The sequence below is a fragment of the Baudoinia panamericana genome (assembly GCF_000338955.1).
Source record: "Baudoinia panamericana UAMH 10762 unplaced genomic scaffold BAUCOscaffold_6, whole genome shotgun sequence".
In the NCBI taxonomy this organism is placed as follows: domain Eukaryota; kingdom Fungi; phylum Ascomycota; class Dothideomycetes; order Mycosphaerellales; family Teratosphaeriaceae; genus Baudoinia; species Baudoinia panamericana.
Window position 1 is genome coordinate 82,423 of NW_006911262.1, and position 18,533 is coordinate 100,955.

An 18,533-nucleotide genomic window follows, 5' to 3' on the forward strand; every position below is an offset into this window, starting at 1 on the left:
GTAATGGCACACTTCATCGACTGCTGACTGCAGAAGCACTGCGGGCCGCACAATGCTATACGATACCTGTACGCTTCATCAGCGATGACTAGGCAAAAAGAGCAGAAGCAGGAGCTAGTGGGAGAAAAGTGAGCGGCCGGGGTTGGTCTGCCCCGGTCGCCGGTCCGGCTGATACTCTTAAGGATTTCCGGTAACAAGAGTCAATGTTGACGAGCACTGGACGGTGGAGTCACATAGCTCATCGTCAACTTGTCGTATTTGTCTTGGTCAATGTTGATGACTGAAAGTGTACGAACAGAGTGTGCCTGTGCCTACGCAGGGCTGAGTAATGGTCCACCCGTCCTGAACATTCTTGCTCTCCTTGCCACCACCCTCTTTCTCATTTCCACGCAATACTGCATACTCTGTTAGCGAATGCGACAATGCCATTTGGCCGACTTGGCGAAGAGCGTCGGAGTTAGCGAGACTTGGGGCTCCGGTTCCCACCCTCATGCACAAGAGTACATATAGGGCTCTATCTCTACTGTTGGCATAAACCCAACCTCGAAGCTGCCCATATACCCCGAAGATGAGTACCGTAATCGTCTTTGGTCCAACCGGCAATATCGGCTCCGTCGCCGCACGTACCGCCGAAGCATGTGGCGCCACAGTCTGGCTTGGTATGCGTGATACTTCCAAGGCCATACCGACCCTTACCGCTGAACAAGAGAAGTCTGGCCGCTTCGAAAGAGTGGAAGCCGACCTCACCAACCCTGACACCCTCACTGCCGCGGTTAAAAAATCAGGTGCCAAGCGCGCTTTCATCTACCTCGCCCATGGCAGTAAGGACCACATGAAGGCATCCCTCCAAGCATTGAAGTCTGCTGGGGTCGAGTACATCGTCTTCCTAAGCAGTTTCACCATCAATACGCCATCACCTGCGGACATCGAACCGAGCGAACTTATTCCCTACGTCCACGCTCAAGTCGAGCTAAGCCTGGATTCAGTCTTTGGACATGACAACTTCGTAGCAGTCCGACCTGGAGCCTTTGCCACCAACATATTGCCCTACGTATCCGGTATCAAAGCCGGTCATGTGTCATGCCCAGGCGCGAACTTCGACATGGACGCCGTAACCTTTACCGACATGGGGGAGGTAAGCGGCATCCTTCTTGCGTCTGGGCCGAAGAACGGACAGCATGAAGTCTATGTATACGGTCCGGAAAGGATGACTCAAGGAGAAGCGATCAAGCGGGCAGGTAAGGTGGTCTGGGGTAATGATGTCGAGGTTCAAGATCTTACCGGTCAGGATGCTTTGGACGCTTACGCCAAGGCTGGGTTTCCGAAGCCGTTTGCAGACTACATGGCAAGGGTCATCAGCCGCACCGATGAAGAAGCAGATGCTAATCACGTGCGATATGAGGAAGGCGTGAAGAATGTTGAGCTTTACACGGGTCATCCGGCTACGAAGTTTGAGGATTTCGTCGAAGCGCATAAGAGTCTGTTCGGAGCGTGAAGCGTATCGTGTAGCGACTTATGAATGCGATCAAACGACTATGCACGGCTTGTTCACACGCAGGCAGCGCATCTGTATAACCGGATTGGCCTCCGGTAAGCAGCTCCACGAATGGCTTGCTGAACATGTCATCGGCAGCGGCGAACTCGTCAGCGACTTCTCCTCGTAAACAGCGGCACTGATTCGGCCGACACCCGCAACGGTCAGTCGGTGTTAGTGAGTGGACGGACTGAGTCCTCAGGTAGTGAGCCAGTAGAAGAGCGGGCTGAAACGATGACTTTCGTTAACCTCACTGAAATAGGATGTCTTGCAAGCTAAGTCACCGTTCATGACGATGTAAACGCAGAAGTGGAATAAACCGAGACGCACGAACATATATCCATCATTTGTGATGACTAAGAACCCAGCTATGATAGCAGCTTTTCTTAACTCTACCATAACACTGTGAAAATAGGGGCGGGAATTAAAGCAATGCCCATAGCAGTGTTTGCTGGATATCTTGTTCCGGTTAAATGTCCAGCTACATTTCCCATCTCGCTTGCGATTCGATAGAAACAGAGCTAAGCAAAACTACGCATGGCGTGAAAGAGCTTAGCATGCTCCGCAAAGCTTGGTTGTCAAATATCTGTAGGTTAAAGTCCATCACCAGCGGCATCGGTGTGAAGATTCGAAGACACGACTATGTCGTGCTAGTCCAATCACTTCATAGAACTGTCCACCTGACGCATATTGACCGCGGAGACTTCTAGAGCGCCTATATCGAGAATAGCACAGTCCTGTTGTCGAAGAAATCTCTGCACCTTGCAGGCTGAACACGCACATTCGGTACGCGCGACTCTCGTCTCGGAGACGGTACCAGAAGCAGCAAATACCGGAAGTCTAGACATTCCTTTTCTTAGTACCTCAGGGTAGTATGTCTTGAGCGTGCCACAGCGGCAAGTTGACGAGTACTACGGCCTCGGCAAACTACACGGCGCGCGGGATAGGAGACCCATATACGCCAGGCCAGGCCTACCCGATAGCGGGGAAATCACATTCATAACGCTTCACTGGCCGACCCCTGGTTGTTGTGGCTGGCTGGAGAGGGAGCCCGATCAGTCTACGCACGCCGTCGGGACTCATATTGCACACGACTATTGTACGACCTGAAGCTCGCTTGCACATAGTAGACGCTATGGTCCGCAGAAGGGTCTCGGAGCGGTATACCATAGCCCAGTGGGAGGAGTGACTACACGCACTTTTATAATGTCTCTTTCGGTCCTCGCTTCCAAGACAGTCCATGTTCATTGTCCGGTCTTCACTTACCACTCTCACAATGTTGCTCATCACCCTGCTCCTGTCTTTGATGACCGTCTCGTTCGCTAACGCATCCCCACTTGGAAAGCTGGAGCAGCGCAGTGCTGCTAGCACGTGCACAGCAGCCGCGGTCCAGCTTGTCGACGCGGTCCTTTCTCTCTTTCCTACACCCGCCCACTCCATCTGCTCGCAAATTCTAAGCCGAACGGCGCCGGCAACCTCAACAATCTCCAGCACCACCGTTGTAAGGGCTTCTACGACACTCAGTGGCAGCACGACCGTCACTGTCACCTCGGGTGAGAGCACCGCCACAACGACCGTCACGACTACCGTCACGAGCACAGCGACGAGTGTCGATACGATATTAACAACGGAAACGGATCTCACTTCGGCTACTGTAACGACAGTAGACACCACCACCACCGTCAGTTCGGGAACTACAACGACCACACAAACAATGTGAGCTTCGCAGCGAAAGATGGGTATCTTCCGTGAGCTAATCGAGGGAAACAGCACCGGGATCTACAAGCGAACACTCGAAGCCCGTGCCACCGCAAGCAACATCGGCCAAGCGTTCCCCGGGGCGCCTGCGGCGCTTAGCAGCGTGCTTCTTAATCTGGCCAGCACGGCCTGTAACTGCTACCTTGGCCCTGTGGTGACACCATTGACCACATTGTTACATACAACCACCACAACGACGCAAATAAACGATATCTCATCGACTTCCGTCACAGTCCCAAGCGACACGACTACTCTTGTCAGCTCGGTCACCAGCACCGCAGTTATCGACACGACGATCAGCACGACCGTTACGGCCACAACCACAACCACTGCCTCCGTAACCGCAACTTCCGTTGTCACTCAGACCGTCCTTCAGACTACCACGACTGCTCAGGCCACTGTCACCGCCACATGCGCAAGCGCCGCGCCCACCTTTGCCGTGCAGGTTATAGGAGGCGCTTACAACGGCGAGTACCTCTATTCCGCACCCTTCGTCAATCAGAATGCCGACCTCGCCAGCGCCAGCGGCTCCATCACTCCTCAAAGCGTATACACTCTGACCGGCACGGTCTTGTCGGAATATAATGGCGACACCCTCACCGAGCCAGCAGGCCTGGCCTTCGGGTACGTCGAGTTCCGGACGATTGACGCCTCGGCTGCGGGTGGTGAGGTTCCGGCCGTCTGTTCGATCGCCAATAACCAACTCACATGCGTCGCCGGATCCGCGAACCAGTTCGGCATATGCAATATCAGCGGGCCGGTGCTCGTCTTAACGAGGTCGGGCTACTATCCCTCGGGTTACGGGTGTACGAATGTAGTACTCTCCGTGATACCGCTGTGCATTTCCCCTTCTTGAACCGCTCGCGGGGCTGCTTTGACGATCTCACGAACAACGATGACCATGAATCAGGCCGGTTCCTCTACGACGACGAGCTGGTTGCCACCGACTTCAGCGTCGCCGCCTCCGGACATTCTACGTCTGCGCTGTGACAAACGATGAAAAGATGAGCAGCGTTTACTTTCTCTGGCTCGCCACTCAAAGGCATCTTCTGACAAGCTGATGAGCAAGACCGCGAAGCTTTGTACCGATCGTTTCGGAAGTCCTTTAGCGTCACTTCAACGTAGCTTTCCAATGTCAAATTTTCAGAACAAGCCACCAAGTATCAGGAATTGTGCAGCTGCTTCTCGAGGAATCGAATCAGCGCCACGAAGATGTATCCCACTTTGGATCGCCGCCGACGGTATCCGGGTGTTTGGAAATGAAGTTTGCAACGTCGCAACACCTCGCCAGCCAGATGACGCCTTCGTCCCGTTTGCGTACCATATACTGCGTTACCGTGTCCATAGCTTCTAATCGTTCAGCCGTGTTCGTCAAGAATGGATGGAACAGCGTCGATACGTAGCCTCCGGTCTCAATGGCATTGTCGATCTCAGCTTTATACCTTTCCACCAGAGTTTTTGAGCTCTGCGGTTCGGCTGGGAGCTGGCCCTTCATCTTCCGGAGACCGGAGAAGGCGTCCATGTAGTAATATGCGTCTACTGTACTCCACCTGAACGGCAGAACCACGATGTGATCTTTGCCCCCCTGTAGTGATACTAGAGCGGCGTCCTCTGCAGCAGGACTGATGTAGTCTAAGCCATAATTTTTACATAGATTGAGCGTGCGGTCGCCGTGGATGATGCCTCCCGGTGGTCTGAAGCCTCGATAGCGATCAACGACTCCCTCACCCTCACCTCCCGCTGCGGTGAAGCCTCGCAATCCTTCCGCTCCAAAGCTGCGCTCAAAGTTTGCTTTTTCAGCAGCCTGGTCAAGCTGGTTCCACGCTTCATGTTGCCAAGCATGCCATGCGATCTCGTGGCCAGCTTCAGCAACCTGACGTACGGCGGTGGGGTAATGGGACAGATTCCATGACTCGATGAAGTATGTTGCGTGAACGTCATACTTCTTCAGCATGGCTAGGAACTTGGGCAAGACTTCGGTGACGGAGTAGTGCGAGCCTACGGGCTGGTCTGCGGGCCAGAGGCCACGGTTCAAGTCTGCAGCCTCCGCCATGTTGTCTATGGTAAAGGCGATGGCGGCTTTCGCACCATTGGGCCAACGACCGTCTCCAGCCATCGAAATTGCTTTGAGTCTGCTTGCTATACAACTCGGATCGGCAGAAGTGTTACAGGTTGACCATTGCGCAATGAAGTTGGGGACAAATGACTGAAGTTGCCCAACGCACAGACCGCCTGACGCGCTCCTTCCCAGTTCGTCTGTCGCGAAGCTACTCTGACTTCAACCAAGCCGTGAAAATAACTGAGGCGGTCGTTGGTGAGACGTCGCGAATGTGTTTTGAATGACCCATTAACGATCGGTAATTCTCCTCACGCACGCCATCTATCCTCTACACTTGAGATACAAAGGCAAGATGCCGGTTATCCCTAAATCCAAGGTCATATGCTTCGACGCCTGAAGTTGCGGTGTGATGTAGTCATCGCTTGATGCCTCGCTTCGCAGACGCCTCGTCATTATGCCCAGTCCCAAGCAACCCCAGAGGAAAGATCCACCCGCTCGGAGATTTCTGGCGGAAACGAACGCTCATGGCAACGCCGTAACGCCTCGCCGCCGAGAAGACCCGCTCATGATACAGCCAAACACCCCTCTGCCGCCATGCCTATTAATACCAGGTAGGTCAATCACTCCGGCGCCTCCCCACCCTCATTACTGCCTCCCTGACTCCCCCTCCCAACCACAAACCTCACCCTCAACCCACTCCTCCTCCTCCCCAACCTCTCCTCCCTGACCCTAACCACAACATCCGGCGCACTAGCACTCCTCCTAATCTCCGCACACCCATTCTCGCACTCATCATCGCAACTCACCTCCATTCCGCCTAGCGGAGGACAGCCAGGAGACTCGCAATCCTAAAGCATGTCATCCTCCGCCCTCTTCAGCTCGAAGTTCGGAACCTCATAGAACCACTCCTTCTCCTTATGCCACCGATACGCCTTGAAATCGACGCCATACGGTTTCGGCTCGAGACAATACAACATGCCAATCGGTACGTCCAGATCGGCCACCTCCTCCCGCTTGAGGCCTCGAAAGTACGCAAGCAAAACGCGTGCGACGCTGCGGTGGCCGACCAGCAGGACATGATCGGTCATACGCTCCAGCTCGACAATGACCGGACGGAGACGGTTGATGATATCGAGGTACCCCTCCCCACCCGGCCCGGGGTAGCGGTAATGCAGTTTATCCCTTTTCCGCGCGGCGTATTCGGTCGGGTGCTGGGTGCTGATGCACGAGTACGTCAGGCCTTCCATGACACCCGCGTTCAGTTCGTCCAGCATGCGCATCTGCTTCGTGTCGTACTCTTCGTCGTTGAAGAATTGCGCGGTTGAGATGCTGCGTTTGAGCATGCTGGTCCAGACGCAGAAGGCTTTGGGGGTGTAGTCTTCGTCGAGAGCTGAGAGATCGGTGGCGGAGCTTGTGGTAGACGTGCCGTTAGGAGCTGAAGTGTTGGCGTTGGGTCGCGGTCGTTCCGCTGTGGGAGATTGTGGGCGGTAGTAAGGGTTCGGTGGCGTCGCGTCACCGGGTTGAGGCGGGAAGTGCGTCTTTCTCATATCTTCGATCTGCTTCATATCCCACTCGTGCCGCTTCTCGTCCATAAACTTGGCCAGACTCTTGGCATACTGCACGCCTTCGGGTGCCAAGTCGCTGTCTCCGCCAATCTTACCGGAGATGTTGTCGTGGCTCAGACCGTGCCGTGTGATCCAGATTTGCCGCGGTGCGAGGTTGAAATTGAGAAGATAGTAGTTCGCCTGTGCCATCAGGAAGCCCTTGATTTGGTGTGATATGATCTTGCGGCCAACATCAATCATCTGAATGTACGGCATATGATTCTTCTCCTCGTAGTCGCCAAGTGGTACGTATGCCTTCTCGTACACCTTGATACGCTTCTTGAAGTCTTCCAGTGCAACCACCGGGTCCATATCGCGGTAGTCCGGACCGTTCAGCTTCAGCCGCATATTCGCTTCCAGCAGGTTCTCGTCCACGCAACGCGATTCCAGGAATAAGACGTTCAGGTCCGGTCCTGCCCGCTCCCGAATCCGGTCCATCACCATCTTTCTCCGGTCAAGCGTGCTGTTAGTGGCATCGAAAATACCGACACTGCCGCCCTTGTTAAGGATGTAGTCGAGCAGCTCGTCCAACGTTTCGCGGGCAACCTGTTCCCGGATCTGCGACGCCTTCGTGTTGTCTGGGTCGAAGAAGCTGCTATTCTGCTCCATCGCCTCGTCTTCCGGCTCCTTAGGTACGTTGGGCACAGCCTTTTCCTGGCCTGGAGACTTCGGCTCGCCCATATCTGGCATGTTGATGTTGCGCTCGCTGTCTTGTCTATCGTGGTTTGTGTGGCCATTGATCTGATTGGGTGGCGGATGTAGAGATACGGCAGTTTGTGGTGGCGTTACTGGCGCCTCAAGCTTGGTCGTGTCATTCAGGATGATCTGCGCGACATTGGGAGGGTCTTGCGTTGCTTGCTTTGGCGGATGTGCGAGAGTGTGGCCGATTACGCCAGGCACTTGAGTCGTCTGTATGCGCTGCTCACGTGCTTGCTGGCTCTTGGTCTTCTCTAGCGAAAGCGGTCCTCCGGCGACATGGCGTCGCCTCTCGCCCACGTTGAAGATCTTGGTGTCGTGCTGTAGCCAGTTGAGGTATCGCGCAAGCTTCTTCGTGATATAGCTCTTGCCTCTAGCCGGTAGACCCACCATCACGATGACCAGCTTTGCGCCAACATCTCGCTGCGCTATCCGTCCGTCTGGCGACACCTTGCTCTTCGTCAAGCCTGGAATATCCAGCGTTGTAGGCCTTACTCGTGGCGTGTTTGTGCCGGAGTTCTGCCTTCTGGGCGGGCCGAGAGTGAGAGGCTTGCCTTCCTCAACCGGAAAATAGTCGCCTTTCATCCTCGGACTGCTCGGCGCAGTGGTGGTGGGTGTGTCGTTCATCGCAATGCTCACGCCCGTCACTTCCGGCAACGTGCCGTGCATCGCCGCGGCCAGCGAGCCTGTTCGCACCTGTGGCACGGGAATAGTCTTCGCCGTGGCAACTGCTTGGCCCACAACTTGCGCCTTGGCCTCTCCATTTGGCAGCGGACTCAACGTCCGATCCAAGGTGTTGCGAAGCTCTTCCACCCTCTTCTCATCGCTCGTACGTCGCTGATGGTTGGTGTCGGCTTGCTTATCTGCAGCGCCAGTCGTGACGCCGTTGGACGCCATACTGCTCACGGCCGGCTTCATGCCAAGCAGTGTGTGTTGAGATTGTCGTCTGCGGAAGCGGCCAAGCTGAGAATCATCCGGCTCAACACACGAGCACTTGCCCGCGGTATGTATGTTGCCGACAGCCTCTTCGAAGTCAGACGGCGGAGTGGTGGGCGAAGAGGATCCAGTCGTGGAAGTTGATGAGTTGCTAGTATCGGTTGACGGGTTGAGGAAGAGATTCGAAGGTGGACATGCTGCCTGGGTCGCGTATGACATCTGATGCCTATTAGGGTAGATGCGGTGGAACGTGATGAACGCGCAAAGCGCAGAGTGTGATGCGTGACGGTGGTCACTTGCGCTGGCTCACGTTAGAAATCAGCAGCAGTTGTGCCACCACTTTCTGCTTCGCGAGTGCGCTTCTAGCCGCAAGCCGACAGAGGCTGCAGGGTAACTCCGTCCAAAGGCCGACCCTGAACGGCTATTGGCGTGTCGGTGCCGGTGTACTTATCGATGAAAACTGGGATGTTGTTCCGCGTAGAGGACTGTCGTCGGAGTTGTGGTCGAGGACGCGCTGGGGGTGCTGGAGGTACGGATTATGTGTGCTGAGCTCAGTATACAATATCCCTGCGTAGACTTCAGACGAACTGCATTCGGGCGTGGATGACTCCGGCGACAGGCACGAGCCTCACCTCTGTTTTGGCGGGACGCTGAGTTCCGGGCCGTTGGTCGGGAGAGGGTGGCACGCTGTGGCTTGAACTCTGAAGTGCCCTGGCTCGATTTAGTGGTGCAACAGAAACAGTAACTCTGTAGACGTTGTTGTATAGCTGCAGTCGAAAAAGTTGAGTGGTGTAACATCTTGATAGCTCGCAACAGACAGCTTCTAGGCCATGCAGACACGCAATCTGTAGGCGGGCAGCAACCGCCTTCCTGCAGCAACATCCCGCTCTACCAATCCATAGACGCACCTCCACCACGCCCCGCCAAGCACGTCCGCAACAGGAGCCGCGCTTTGGACTCCAGCCTCATCAAAAGCGCTGAATCTCCGCAAGCCTTATCTCTCGGAACAACTCAACCATTGCGGAGGACGCAGAACGCACGTGCATAGCGTTGCAAAGCATGCTCAAAGACAACCGGGCCGGCCTGCCTGCTGCTAAATGTGGATGAAAATGCCCCCTTCCCCGCAATCACCTCCGCTCCGCATAGACTTCACATTCCTCGGACTTCGCCAGCGCTGACCATGCCGCCGTCCTTGCGCTTACTCGGATGAGTATTGTTGAGGGAAACGTTCCCCGGATGTCCGCATTCGCTACACCGGGCCGTGGAGTTGGGGCGGGATGGAGGAAGCGGCTGGTTACTGTTTCAACCGCGGAGTCAATGCTTATTAGACGATCAGTATCTCCTGCCGTCTCTGTCTGCAGCCTCCATATTATGCTGGTATGTCAGTGCTGCCGGGTGTGCATGCTCTATCTTCTCGACGTGTGAGCATTGAGACATATCTTGCAGTCTCCCATCAGGTAGCCGCTATGCCAGTCGCATGCCAGCCGATTGTGGTAAGCTACAATGGACGCAGAAACTGAGAATCTGTCGGCCTGCTCTGATTACAGCATCTATAGTGGCCTTATGACCCAGCGTAGTGCTAATCATATTTCACCTGGCCTTCATTGCGGCGATTGCCGGCCTTATGACCCAGCGCGATGCTCGTATAGCACTCACATGCACTTCGCTTTAGCGTTTCCTGGCCTCATGAGCCCGCGCGGCGCCTAGGATCTCTCATGTGGACTTCACTTCTGCGGTCGCTCCTGCCTCATTGCGCGCTCTCTTGCAGACTAATACGTGCTCCTTAGCTTTCCCACATATATAGAAGCTGGCCGATGAATCTCTCCCGTTGCACTTTTTCATCCACAAACCATGACCAAGCCAGCGAGCATGGTGCCCAAGAAGACCGCGGACCTTGCTCAGCAGGGGTCTTCCATCTTTCCATTCGAGAAGCTGCCGGCAGAGCTCAAAAACAAGATCTATTTCAACCTACTCCAGTGCGACACCCAGATTACAGTCAGGCGCAGAACGGTGCCGAAAGGCGATCCAGCGAGTACACGTCGTGGCAAGAAAAAGTCAGAGACCGCACCTGTCGCATTTAATTGGCAGAAGAATCGGCGGACGCGAACCTTCTCGTTTGGCAGTCATGGCGCGAGTATCCTCCGCACAAGTTCCACCATCTACAAGGACACGCTTCCGGTGCTTTACGGCGCGAACCGGTTCGCTAGCGAAGGTCTCTTAAGCATGGTCGACTTCATTGCCTCAATCGGCCCGGGCAAAAAGCACCTCCGGGACATAGCTCCAGCAACCTTGAACTACCTCACTCTGGCCACTGCTACGAACTCGTTCGCAAACCTCGAGCGGCTAGAGCGCTTGTGCCTTTACGTTGTTGCGGACTATTGGAGGAGTGCCGAAAGCTCGTTTCAAGAGCGTCAGAAAGGTCTTGTAACATACGTCAAGGCTGGCCACGCGCCGGAACAGCGTCGGCGCCTGTTCGACACGATCCACTTTGTTGTCCGCAACTACCATCGCATGGATGTGTACACTGCGCTGACTGGAAAGGAGCCGGAAGTGACGGTCGAGGAGCTGCCGGCCTGGCTTAAGCGACGCTTGGAGAAGTGTCTTATCGAGCGGAAGATTCTGAAGCCACTTGAAGATGGATTGTGAGGGCTAGCAAGCTTACCAGAAGGAATGCAAGGTGCAAGGATCTCTAACGACACCTTTTCAGCATACGTCAGTCTCCGGTTGGAAGGAAGTACGGTTGGGACGCTAGGGATGGGGCTGCACTGAGGCTGCGAGCAAGTCGAGGCTCAGATGCCCAACTAGGTCACTTGGGCTAACTTGAGAACAAAAGTTAAGTACTTACAATCACTTCCCAGTATCACTATCGACTCTTCACTGCCTTGGCTCACTATATGTATGTAACTTTCCGACACGTTGACGGTTTGTCACAACATTAACCTTTGTACATGCTCCGACCTGCTCAATCCGTTCTCTGAGATACGGCAGACATCTTGACTAGACAGCTCCGGATCACTGACAGCACGACTTCGTCGCCTACTGGTGTTCTGTGAAAGACGAGCAATCTACGCGATGGATCTAGCTATCATCGGCAAAGACCTTACCGCCGCCGTCCTGAAGGCTCTTAGTCAAGCCAAAACCGAGGATGCGCCAGTCGACTACGTGAAGCTGGGCTCTGAGTTGGTTAGCCTGGCGCCATCCCCACGATTTGAGCAGTCTGCAACCTACGGCAGAAATATCTTCCCGTTTGAGAAGCTGCCGCCCGAGCTACGACGCAATGTCTACAGGATTGCCTTTACTGCAGAAGGCCATATTAAGATCATGATGCACTTCAAAGACAGCCCCTTCGTCAAAAACAAGTTCAAGCGATGGGTCACGGACGCCCAGCACGCAAAGCTTTATGCTCCACCACCGCCACGTAGCTGCGCCGAAGCAACCATTATTACCAAGACTGAGGCAACGAGCCCGTACACCAGTACCTCTCGCGCAGATCCTCTCCGGCAGTCCAGCCGCCTCGCCACCAGCTCAACTAGATGTCCAGCCTATGGCGCACAACACAGTGTGACTCTCCTCCGTGTGAGCCGAAATGTTCTTGCGGAGGCTGCGCCGGAACTATACGGTGCGAACTGTTTCACCTTCGGCAATCCTTACTGCTTTGCGAAGTTTGCGGTCGAGATTAGAGACAACGCCAAATTTCTACAAGACATCACGATTGAGAGTATTAATCCCGTACACACGTACAGGACATTACTGCAGCCTCTGCAGACGACAGTGACTCTACGCAGGCTCGAACTCGTGCTTATGCGTCCTACAGGACGCTATTTTTGTCGAAAGCCTTACGCCAGCACCATGCTCTGGAAGGCAATCAAGTCATTGGTCTATGGCACATCGAAGGTGCAATGCCCATGTGGGAGCAACGTGAAGCATCAGGCATGCATCTGGTACTACCGTCAGAAGAGGTTCAATGCTATAGAAATCAATCTTAGCAATAGACCATACATCTTTGAGACGGACGAGCTGATCGGAAGTTCGGACACCCTCCTGTGGACTAAGCGGTCGGAGGGCGTGAGGCTCAAGGAGCGGTTACGGGAGTGCTGGAGGAATGACCCCACGGCGATGATAATATGAAAATCATATCTCGAGCATCATGCGAGGTGGGGGACTGAGGGTAGGAATGAAGTGAGGGTGTGGTCAAGTACGGCAGGCACGGGAGCAGCGGGATCTGCCGTTTGCTCACGTGCTCATCTCCTGTAGCCTCTAGGCAGCAGCTCATTCTTCCGATGTCAGCGTGCTTTCACTTCTTCAAAGCTTTGACATTGCAACACCTCTGTCCTGGAGCAATTCCACGCACCATGGTGCAACAAGGTGATGGTCAACGCTAGCTGAGCCATCAACGGAACAGTAACTGACAGTTGCATGCAGGATCTGGTAGTGCGCCAGACGCGAAGATGACCATCATCATAGCGCCAAAGCAGGCCGTTGACAAGGCTCTCGGTTCTCCGAGCAGCAACACAACAGCAGCCAGCCATTTCCGCTTCACCGACTTGCCACCAGAACTGAGAAACTCCATTTACCGTCTGGCCTTGGTGGCGGACAATTCAATCGAGATCCGCCGAAGACGCCGAGCAAAGAAAGGGCAACCACCATATTGGCTAGAAGCGAAAACCCTTCGAATGAATGGCAAGCAAATGCGAAAGCCAGCACTTCATGAGTCCAACGGTACCGCCGTCCTAAGATTGAGTTGGCAATGCAACCTCGAGGCAACGGCCATCTTGTATGCGGAGAACCACTTCATATTCAAAAAAAAGACCGCCTTCGTTCATTTCCGCAGCCAAGTGAGAGCAAACTCAACGTTCCTAGAGAGTTTTGAAATCAGAGACTGCAATCAGTACGCAGAAACCAGCCTTTTCGACGCTTTCGTGGGCTTCCCAAAGCTACGTTTCCTGAAGCTTTGTTTCCCCAGAGGTGTTTGCTACAAACCATACGCAAAGGGAAGGCTGTTCGGCCTTATCAGGCCGTTGCTTATGAAGGCTCAAACACCGGGTTGCAGTTGCGGCGCAAAGATTCCGTGGCCATGCATTTGCCGTACGACAGAGCAACAGAGATACTGGGACGCCTTACACTTCAGCGTCACGGCGGCAATCAGTCCCGCGGATCTCAAACTGCTCACGAAGGAGACGTGGGCGGAACTCTTGCAGTGGGAAGAGAAGGTGAAAAGGCGAATTGAGCGAAGGCTGGCGAGAGCGCGGGCTGAGCTTAGCCCATCTGATTCCGACGGTACGGCCAAGCTCACAGCGTCGTAGCCTCCACGGACACGACAGCTGTTTATGGACTGTCAGCGGCGAAGATGCAAGAGCGGACTACGTCGTAAGCAAGGAGTCGGCATTTTGCCTTTGCGTTCACGTGGATTATCTGCCAAGACTTCGGGCGGTGTTGGGTTCACAAGCTCCCATCCACATACCCGGACTCGTTAGTCTAGGCAACAGCTTCAGTATACTCCTGAATGAAGGTCCTCTCCAGTTTGTCTCAGGTTCTGCCGTCATTGATAGTCCTCGTATGCAGGACCACGTTGCCAGAAACAAGAACACAGCCAAGCTGTAATCTATTATACTGACCAGTACTTAAGCTAACAAACCGGGTGTATGCTCCTGCCAGTGCGGAAGGCCTTGGTTCAACCGTCGTCACAACGCCCAAGATGGTCGTCAATCAGTTCGTCAGCTCCCCGTGTACTGACACGAGAGAGGAGAGCCACTTCCGATTTAACGATCTGCCTGCTGAACCAATGATTTGCATCCAATGCGTGGCACTGGTCGATGGTACTTCGATCAAGATACGCCAGCAACAGAGGAAAGGGCTCGAGTGCCATCGTGAACCACCATCCGAGGGCGAGCTGATGCGCAACAAGCCGCTCAAACTGACGGTATTTACGGCGGCTATCATGCGAGTCAATCGTCAAACATACCAAGAGTCAGCAGCTAATTAATACACCAAATATCGATTCGACTTCGAGAGCCCGACCGCCTTCCGCTCGTTCTGCCGGCAGATAGGCGACCAAAGGGAAGTGCTGGAAGATATCGTGATTGGCGATGTCGAACTCCACGCGGGCGCTACACTCCTCAAGGGCTTATTCAACAGTGCGAAGTTTCGCCAACTCGATCTTGGTGTTCGCATCGACATGAGTGATGCATGGGTGAGCCCACGCTATCCGCTGTTTAAGCTGATACAGCCGTTACTCACCATGCGCGGTACAGCGGGCTGGCAGTGCGACCCAAGTGGAGCGCAAGCATGCGTCCGTCGTCCAGCAAGGCAGCGGGACAGTCTGGAGGCTGTGTCATTTGTCCTCTGGCCATTCCCGAAATCCTGTAACTCGAGGTTGAGGATCGATGGCCGGATTGATCAAGCGCGTGACAGGACGCTTGCCGATGCGGCGAGAAGGCGCGTGCCGAGTCGCCCGACCAGCCTTCTCCTTGCCATTCTTCGAAGACCACAACACCACTTTGGTCTACATGACCGCAGCCGGTGTTGTACAGATTCAGAGCACGTGCATGCAGAAACCAAAGTCATACTACGTGTAAGCGGATGTTGCTGGAGTGTACCCACTGTAGCTCTCAGTGCGCATGCTTCGATGCTTCGGCTTCCCCACTTCTTACCACCTCACCTCTCTCGTCTCCCGAGGTCTCGACTGTCACTGACAACAACTTCAGCATCGAGGTAGCTCTGTTCCAAAGCGGTAGGTCAATCTCATCAAGCTGTCCACTCTCTTCTCTTGTCAGTCAGTATCGCATCATGGCGTCGACCATGAACTTCGAAGTGCCACAAGCGCTCCAGGACTACCTAGCCGAGCTTGACTCCTTCATTGAACGTGAAATCCAACCATTACAGGATCGAGATGACAACAATAGGTTCTTCGACCACCGTCGTGAACACGCCAGAACTGACTGGGACCGTGACGGACGACCACGGGAAGATTGGGAGGCTTTGCTAGGAGAGTGTACACGGATAGCTGACAAGGCAGGTTTCTGGCGCTTTAGCTTACCAAGAGAATATGGAGGTCAAAACACGGAGTCGGGACGAGGTTCGAACCTGTGGATGGCTGTGATACGCGAACATTTGGCGAGCAAAGGTTTAGGTATGAAGCGCGCAGCGCTTCGGGCTGATGGGAGCACCGCTAAAGCTTATCTATAGGACTGTTTAATGACCTGCAGAACGAGCATTCCGTCGTCGGCAACTTCCCGGACGTCGTCATGGTGCAGCACTTTGGCAATGAACAACAAAAGCAGGAACTCATCCGTGGCCGTTTAGACAACAAGAACATCCGCATTACTTTCGGTCTCACCGAACCTGGTCACGGCAGCGACGCCACCTTCATGGATACTCGCGCTGAGATGCAACCCGACGGCAGCTACATCATCAACGGCGGCAAGATGTGGCAAAGCGGCATGCATAAAGCCACGCACTGCTTCATTTTCGCCCGTACCTCCGGCAAAGACGGCCAGGCGCACGGTATAACCTGCTTCATCGTACCGCGCCAAACACCCGGCATTAACGTCGAATCATACGAGTGGACTCTCAACATGCCTACCGATCATGCCACCGTCTCGCTGAAGAACGTCCACGCACCAGCATCCTGCATCCTCGGACCCGTTGACGGCGGCCTAGCGGTCGCACAAGCCTTCGTGCATGAAAATCGCATCCGACAAGCGGCTTCCTCTCTTGGCGCGGCAGTCTACTGTGTCAACCAAAGCGTCGAGTACGCGAAGAAGCGCCGGCCATTCGGCAAGCCATTGGCCTCCAACCAAGCGATTCAGTTCCCGCTTGTGGAACTTGCGACTCAATGTGAGATGCTACGTCTACTCATCCGCTCTACCGCCGCCGCGATGGACAAGATGCCTCATATCGAAGTCGAGCACAAGCTCGGAGACAAAGTCAGCATGTGCAATTACTGGGCCAACCGACTTTGCACGGAGGCGGCCGACCGAGCGATCCAGGTTCACGGCGGTGTTGGCTACTCGAGACATAAACAGTTCGAGCATATATGGCGACACCATCGACGCTATCGAATTACAGAAGGCAGTGAGGAGATCCAAATGCGGAAGATCGCTGGGTACTTATTCGGCTATATCGGTCCGAAGAAGGAGGTGACGGCTTCAAAACTGTAGGACAGGGCAAGTGCTACCGTCACAGCAGCGTCCGCACGCTTTCCATTTCCGGATGCGGCGCTTTCCGGGTAGTGGAGCCTCAGTTCAGCCTTTAACGTCTTGTAGGATGTTGCCCATAGTGTATATCATGTCGTTCACTCCCTTCTGACGAGCCACTAGCTGAGGAATTAGGCTTGTGGTTTTAGGCCTGCTGCTCTGTAGGGTTCGGAAGTATATGCCCACATGAAGTCCGATTACATCGTTGGCTCTGCCTTGATAGAAATTGAGGATCTCACCTCTTGTAAGCTTTGCAACGGCGCAGAGTACGGCTACGACGGGGATGTGCTTCGTCATGAGGCTTATCTCTTCGTAACGAGGAGTTCTTAGTAGGGCTGAAAGTCAAATACTCTCCTACCTGCACGCCAAATCCGGCGGAATATCTGCCTTGTGTGAGGTCGTGTCGATGGCATTGTCGTCATTGCGCAGTCGTGCCACGATCCAGCCTTGTATCAACCCGGCGAGAGCGACATGCGCGCCTGCAGCCTGTCACGACGCTACGGCACGGCGTAACATCGTGAGACGATGAGAGATATCGTGCGCTTGGGAAAGAGCGCAGGTCGATGGCGCTTGGCCAAGTGAGGCAGGAGCAGTATCAGGCATCAAGGCATCAAGGCATCCAATAACGCGGAGGTGAGCCCGCAAATGCAAAGCTTCAATCACCACTGCCATTCTACCTACCACTGGCACACCATACCACAAGCCACCCCATCATGGCATCATCAGCACTCCCAATCCCCCGCGGCACCTTCACCCATCTCTCCCGCCAACTCCAGCAAACCCGCCGCCACGCCTCCTCCACCACCATACCCGCCACCCCGTTCCCCGCCGGCCTCTTCAAACCACCTTCCTCAATAATAGCCCCCTGGAAAACCATAACCGGCGCCCGCGAATGGCAAACAAGCACCTACCACTACAACCCTCAAACCGCCGCCACCCTCCCCACAGCCGCGGTAACAGCCACAAACCTCCTGAACAACTACGCCACCATGATCCGGTCTCGCGGGTTAGCATCCACCGGCTCGAGCGGGACGGCGAGGTCTGCGGTGGCGATGCGGAGGAAGTCGTTTGAGAAGGTGTATGTGGGTGGGATGGGGGTGAAGGATTTCGGGGACAGGGTGGTGGTGGACGCGTTTGTGTTTGATGCTGTGGAGGCGGAGAGGGAGGAGAGGGAGAGGAGGGATAGGGAGCGGAGGGAGCGGAGGAAGGCGGAGGGTGGGCAGCAGGGTGAAGGTGCAGGGGCGGGAGGGAGGAGGAGGAGACGGCCGCCGCCTGGTGCTGGGGCGGTGGGTGCTGGTGCAGGGGCGAGGAGGTTTAGTAGGAATGCGGGCGCGCAGAGGGCTGCTGGAGCTGGGCGGTGATTATTCTGCGTGTGGAAGGTGCCAAGCGGAGGAGATGCGATCTCAGCGGTGCCACTTCGACTGCGTACACTTAGGAAATCGAAGTGTACGCCGCTCTACCGGCCTTCTCTTTCCGTGCATGGCGCGAAAGACCAGAACTGCTTTAGGTGCGTGAGCTCGCCGATTGATTCCGATGAGGCGAGGGTTGAGCCGTGGACTGGTTGTAGTCGTGGACGGTCACACTTGCGTTCGCCGAATATGATTTGGGCTTCCTTTCATGATCGCGGCACAGTGCGAGGCAAACGCGGACCCCATACACGTCAACCAGAACGCAAGTAGTTCGACCGCCACCGACCACTTAACTCATGACATTGAAGCGAGAGAGTGACCAGGAATGGCACTATTGTAGAA

The 18,533-nt window shown here is 54.8% G+C and overlaps 11 protein-coding genes across 11 annotated transcripts; 9 read left to right on the forward strand and 2 right to left on the reverse strand.

Moving 5' to 3' along the window:
* Positions 1-237: 237 nt before the first annotated feature.
* BAUCODRAFT_33513 (uncharacterized protein) lies at positions 238-1,797 on the forward strand. The gene has a single exon (XM_007677832.1). It carries the CDS (start codon positions 569-571, stop codon positions 1,493-1,495), a length of 927 nt encoding a protein of 308 aa, XP_007676022.1. The 5' UTR covers positions 238-568; the 3' UTR covers positions 1,496-1,797.
* A 712-nt stretch (positions 1,798-2,509) lies between these two features.
* BAUCODRAFT_465319 (uncharacterized protein) lies at positions 2,510-4,319 on the forward strand. The gene is made up of 2 exons (XM_007678179.1): positions 2,510-3,250; positions 3,305-4,319. The coding sequence occupies exons 1-2, from the start codon at positions 2,775-2,777 to the stop codon at positions 4,146-4,148; spliced, it is 1,320 nt and encodes a 439-aa protein (XP_007676369.1). The 5' UTR covers positions 2,510-2,774; the 3' UTR covers positions 4,149-4,319.
* On the reverse strand, positions 4,320-5,777 carry BAUCODRAFT_465430 (uncharacterized protein). The gene has a single exon (XM_007678180.1). The coding sequence runs from the start codon at positions 5,406-5,408 to the stop codon at positions 4,491-4,493; it is 918 nt and encodes a 305-aa protein (XP_007676370.1). The 5' UTR covers positions 5,409-5,777; the 3' UTR covers positions 4,320-4,490.
* A 422-nt stretch (positions 5,778-6,199) lies between these two features.
* Positions 6,200-8,320, reverse strand: BAUCODRAFT_70469 (uncharacterized protein; the record flags this gene model as incomplete). The annotated part of the gene is made up of 2 exons (XM_007678127.1): positions 6,200-7,609; positions 7,931-8,320. The coding sequence occupies 2 exons, from the start codon at positions 8,318-8,320 to the stop codon at positions 6,200-6,202; spliced, it is 1,800 nt and encodes a 599-aa protein (XP_007676317.1).
* A 448-nt stretch (positions 8,321-8,768) lies between these two features.
* On the forward strand, positions 8,769-9,389 carry BAUCODRAFT_33517 (uncharacterized protein). Its single transcript, XM_007677833.1, has one exon. It carries the CDS (start codon positions 8,866-8,868, stop codon positions 9,160-9,162), a length of 297 nt encoding a protein of 98 aa, XP_007676023.1. The 5' UTR covers positions 8,769-8,865; the 3' UTR covers positions 9,163-9,389.
* Positions 9,390-10,225: 836 nt separating this feature from the next.
* Positions 10,226-11,472, forward strand: BAUCODRAFT_465426 (uncharacterized protein). Its single transcript, XM_007678181.1, has one exon. The coding sequence runs from the start codon at positions 10,439-10,441 to the stop codon at positions 11,231-11,233; it is 795 nt and encodes a 264-aa protein (XP_007676371.1). The 5' UTR covers positions 10,226-10,438; the 3' UTR covers positions 11,234-11,472.
* On the forward strand, positions 11,420-12,875 carry BAUCODRAFT_465326 (uncharacterized protein). The gene is made up of 2 exons (XM_007678182.1): positions 11,420-11,481; positions 11,536-12,875. Exon 2 carries the CDS (start codon positions 11,660-11,662, stop codon positions 12,713-12,715), a length of 1,056 nt encoding a protein of 351 aa, XP_007676372.1. The 5' UTR covers positions 11,420-11,481; positions 11,536-11,659; the 3' UTR covers positions 12,716-12,875.
* Positions 12,876-14,086, forward strand: BAUCODRAFT_465327 (uncharacterized protein). Its single transcript, XM_007678183.1, has one exon. It carries the CDS (start codon positions 13,036-13,038, stop codon positions 13,888-13,890), a length of 855 nt encoding a protein of 284 aa, XP_007676373.1. The 5' UTR covers positions 12,876-13,035; the 3' UTR covers positions 13,891-14,086.
* On the forward strand, positions 14,087-14,868 carry BAUCODRAFT_465867 (uncharacterized protein). The gene has a single exon (XM_007678184.1). It carries the CDS (start codon positions 14,283-14,285, stop codon positions 14,568-14,570), a length of 288 nt encoding a protein of 95 aa, XP_007676374.1. The 5' UTR covers positions 14,087-14,282; the 3' UTR covers positions 14,571-14,868.
* A 517-nt stretch (positions 14,869-15,385) lies between these two features.
* Positions 15,386-16,746, forward strand: BAUCODRAFT_70134 (uncharacterized protein; the record flags this gene model as incomplete). The annotated part of the gene is made up of 2 exons (XM_007678097.1): positions 15,386-15,716; positions 15,773-16,746. 2 exons carry the CDS (start codon positions 15,386-15,388, stop codon positions 16,744-16,746), a joined length of 1,305 nt encoding a protein of 434 aa, XP_007676287.1.
* Positions 16,747-17,443: 697 nt separating this feature from the next.
* Positions 17,444-18,414, forward strand: BAUCODRAFT_466051 (uncharacterized protein). The gene has a single exon (XM_007678185.1). The coding sequence runs from the start codon at positions 17,496-17,498 to the stop codon at positions 18,141-18,143; it is 648 nt and encodes a 215-aa protein (XP_007676375.1). The 5' UTR covers positions 17,444-17,495; the 3' UTR covers positions 18,144-18,414.
* Positions 18,415-18,533: the final 119 nt, after the last annotated feature.

Bases quoted from the DNA above. Each gene is read 5' to 3' on its own strand.
- BAUCODRAFT_33513 (XM_007677832.1), top strand. From the start codon at position 569: ATGAGTACCGTAATCGTCTTTGGTCCAACCGGCAATATCGGCTCCGTC.
- BAUCODRAFT_465319 (XM_007678179.1), top strand. From the start codon at position 2,775: ATGTTCATTGTCCGGTCTTCACTTACCACTCTCACAATGTTGCTCATC. The intron at 3,251-3,304 runs GTGAGCTTCGCA...CGAGGGAAACAG, and splicing joins ACAACGACCACACAAACAAT to CACCGGGATCTACAAGCGAA.
- BAUCODRAFT_465430 (XM_007678180.1), bottom strand. From the start codon at position 5,408: ATGGCTGGAGACGGTCGTTGGCCCAATGGTGCGAAAGCCGCCATCGCC.
- BAUCODRAFT_33517 (XM_007677833.1), top strand. From the start codon at position 8,866: ATGCGTGACGGTGGTCACTTGCGCTGGCTCACGTTAGAAATCAGCAGC.
- BAUCODRAFT_465426 (XM_007678181.1), top strand. From the start codon at position 10,439: ATGACCAAGCCAGCGAGCATGGTGCCCAAGAAGACCGCGGACCTTGCT.
- BAUCODRAFT_465326 (XM_007678182.1), top strand. From the start codon at position 11,660: ATGGATCTAGCTATCATCGGCAAAGACCTTACCGCCGCCGTCCTGAAG.
- BAUCODRAFT_465327 (XM_007678183.1), top strand. From the start codon at position 13,036: ATGACCATCATCATAGCGCCAAAGCAGGCCGTTGACAAGGCTCTCGGT.
- BAUCODRAFT_465867 (XM_007678184.1), top strand. From the start codon at position 14,283: ATGGTCGTCAATCAGTTCGTCAGCTCCCCGTGTACTGACACGAGAGAG.
- BAUCODRAFT_466051 (XM_007678185.1), top strand. From the start codon at position 17,496: ATGGCATCATCAGCACTCCCAATCCCCCGCGGCACCTTCACCCATCTC.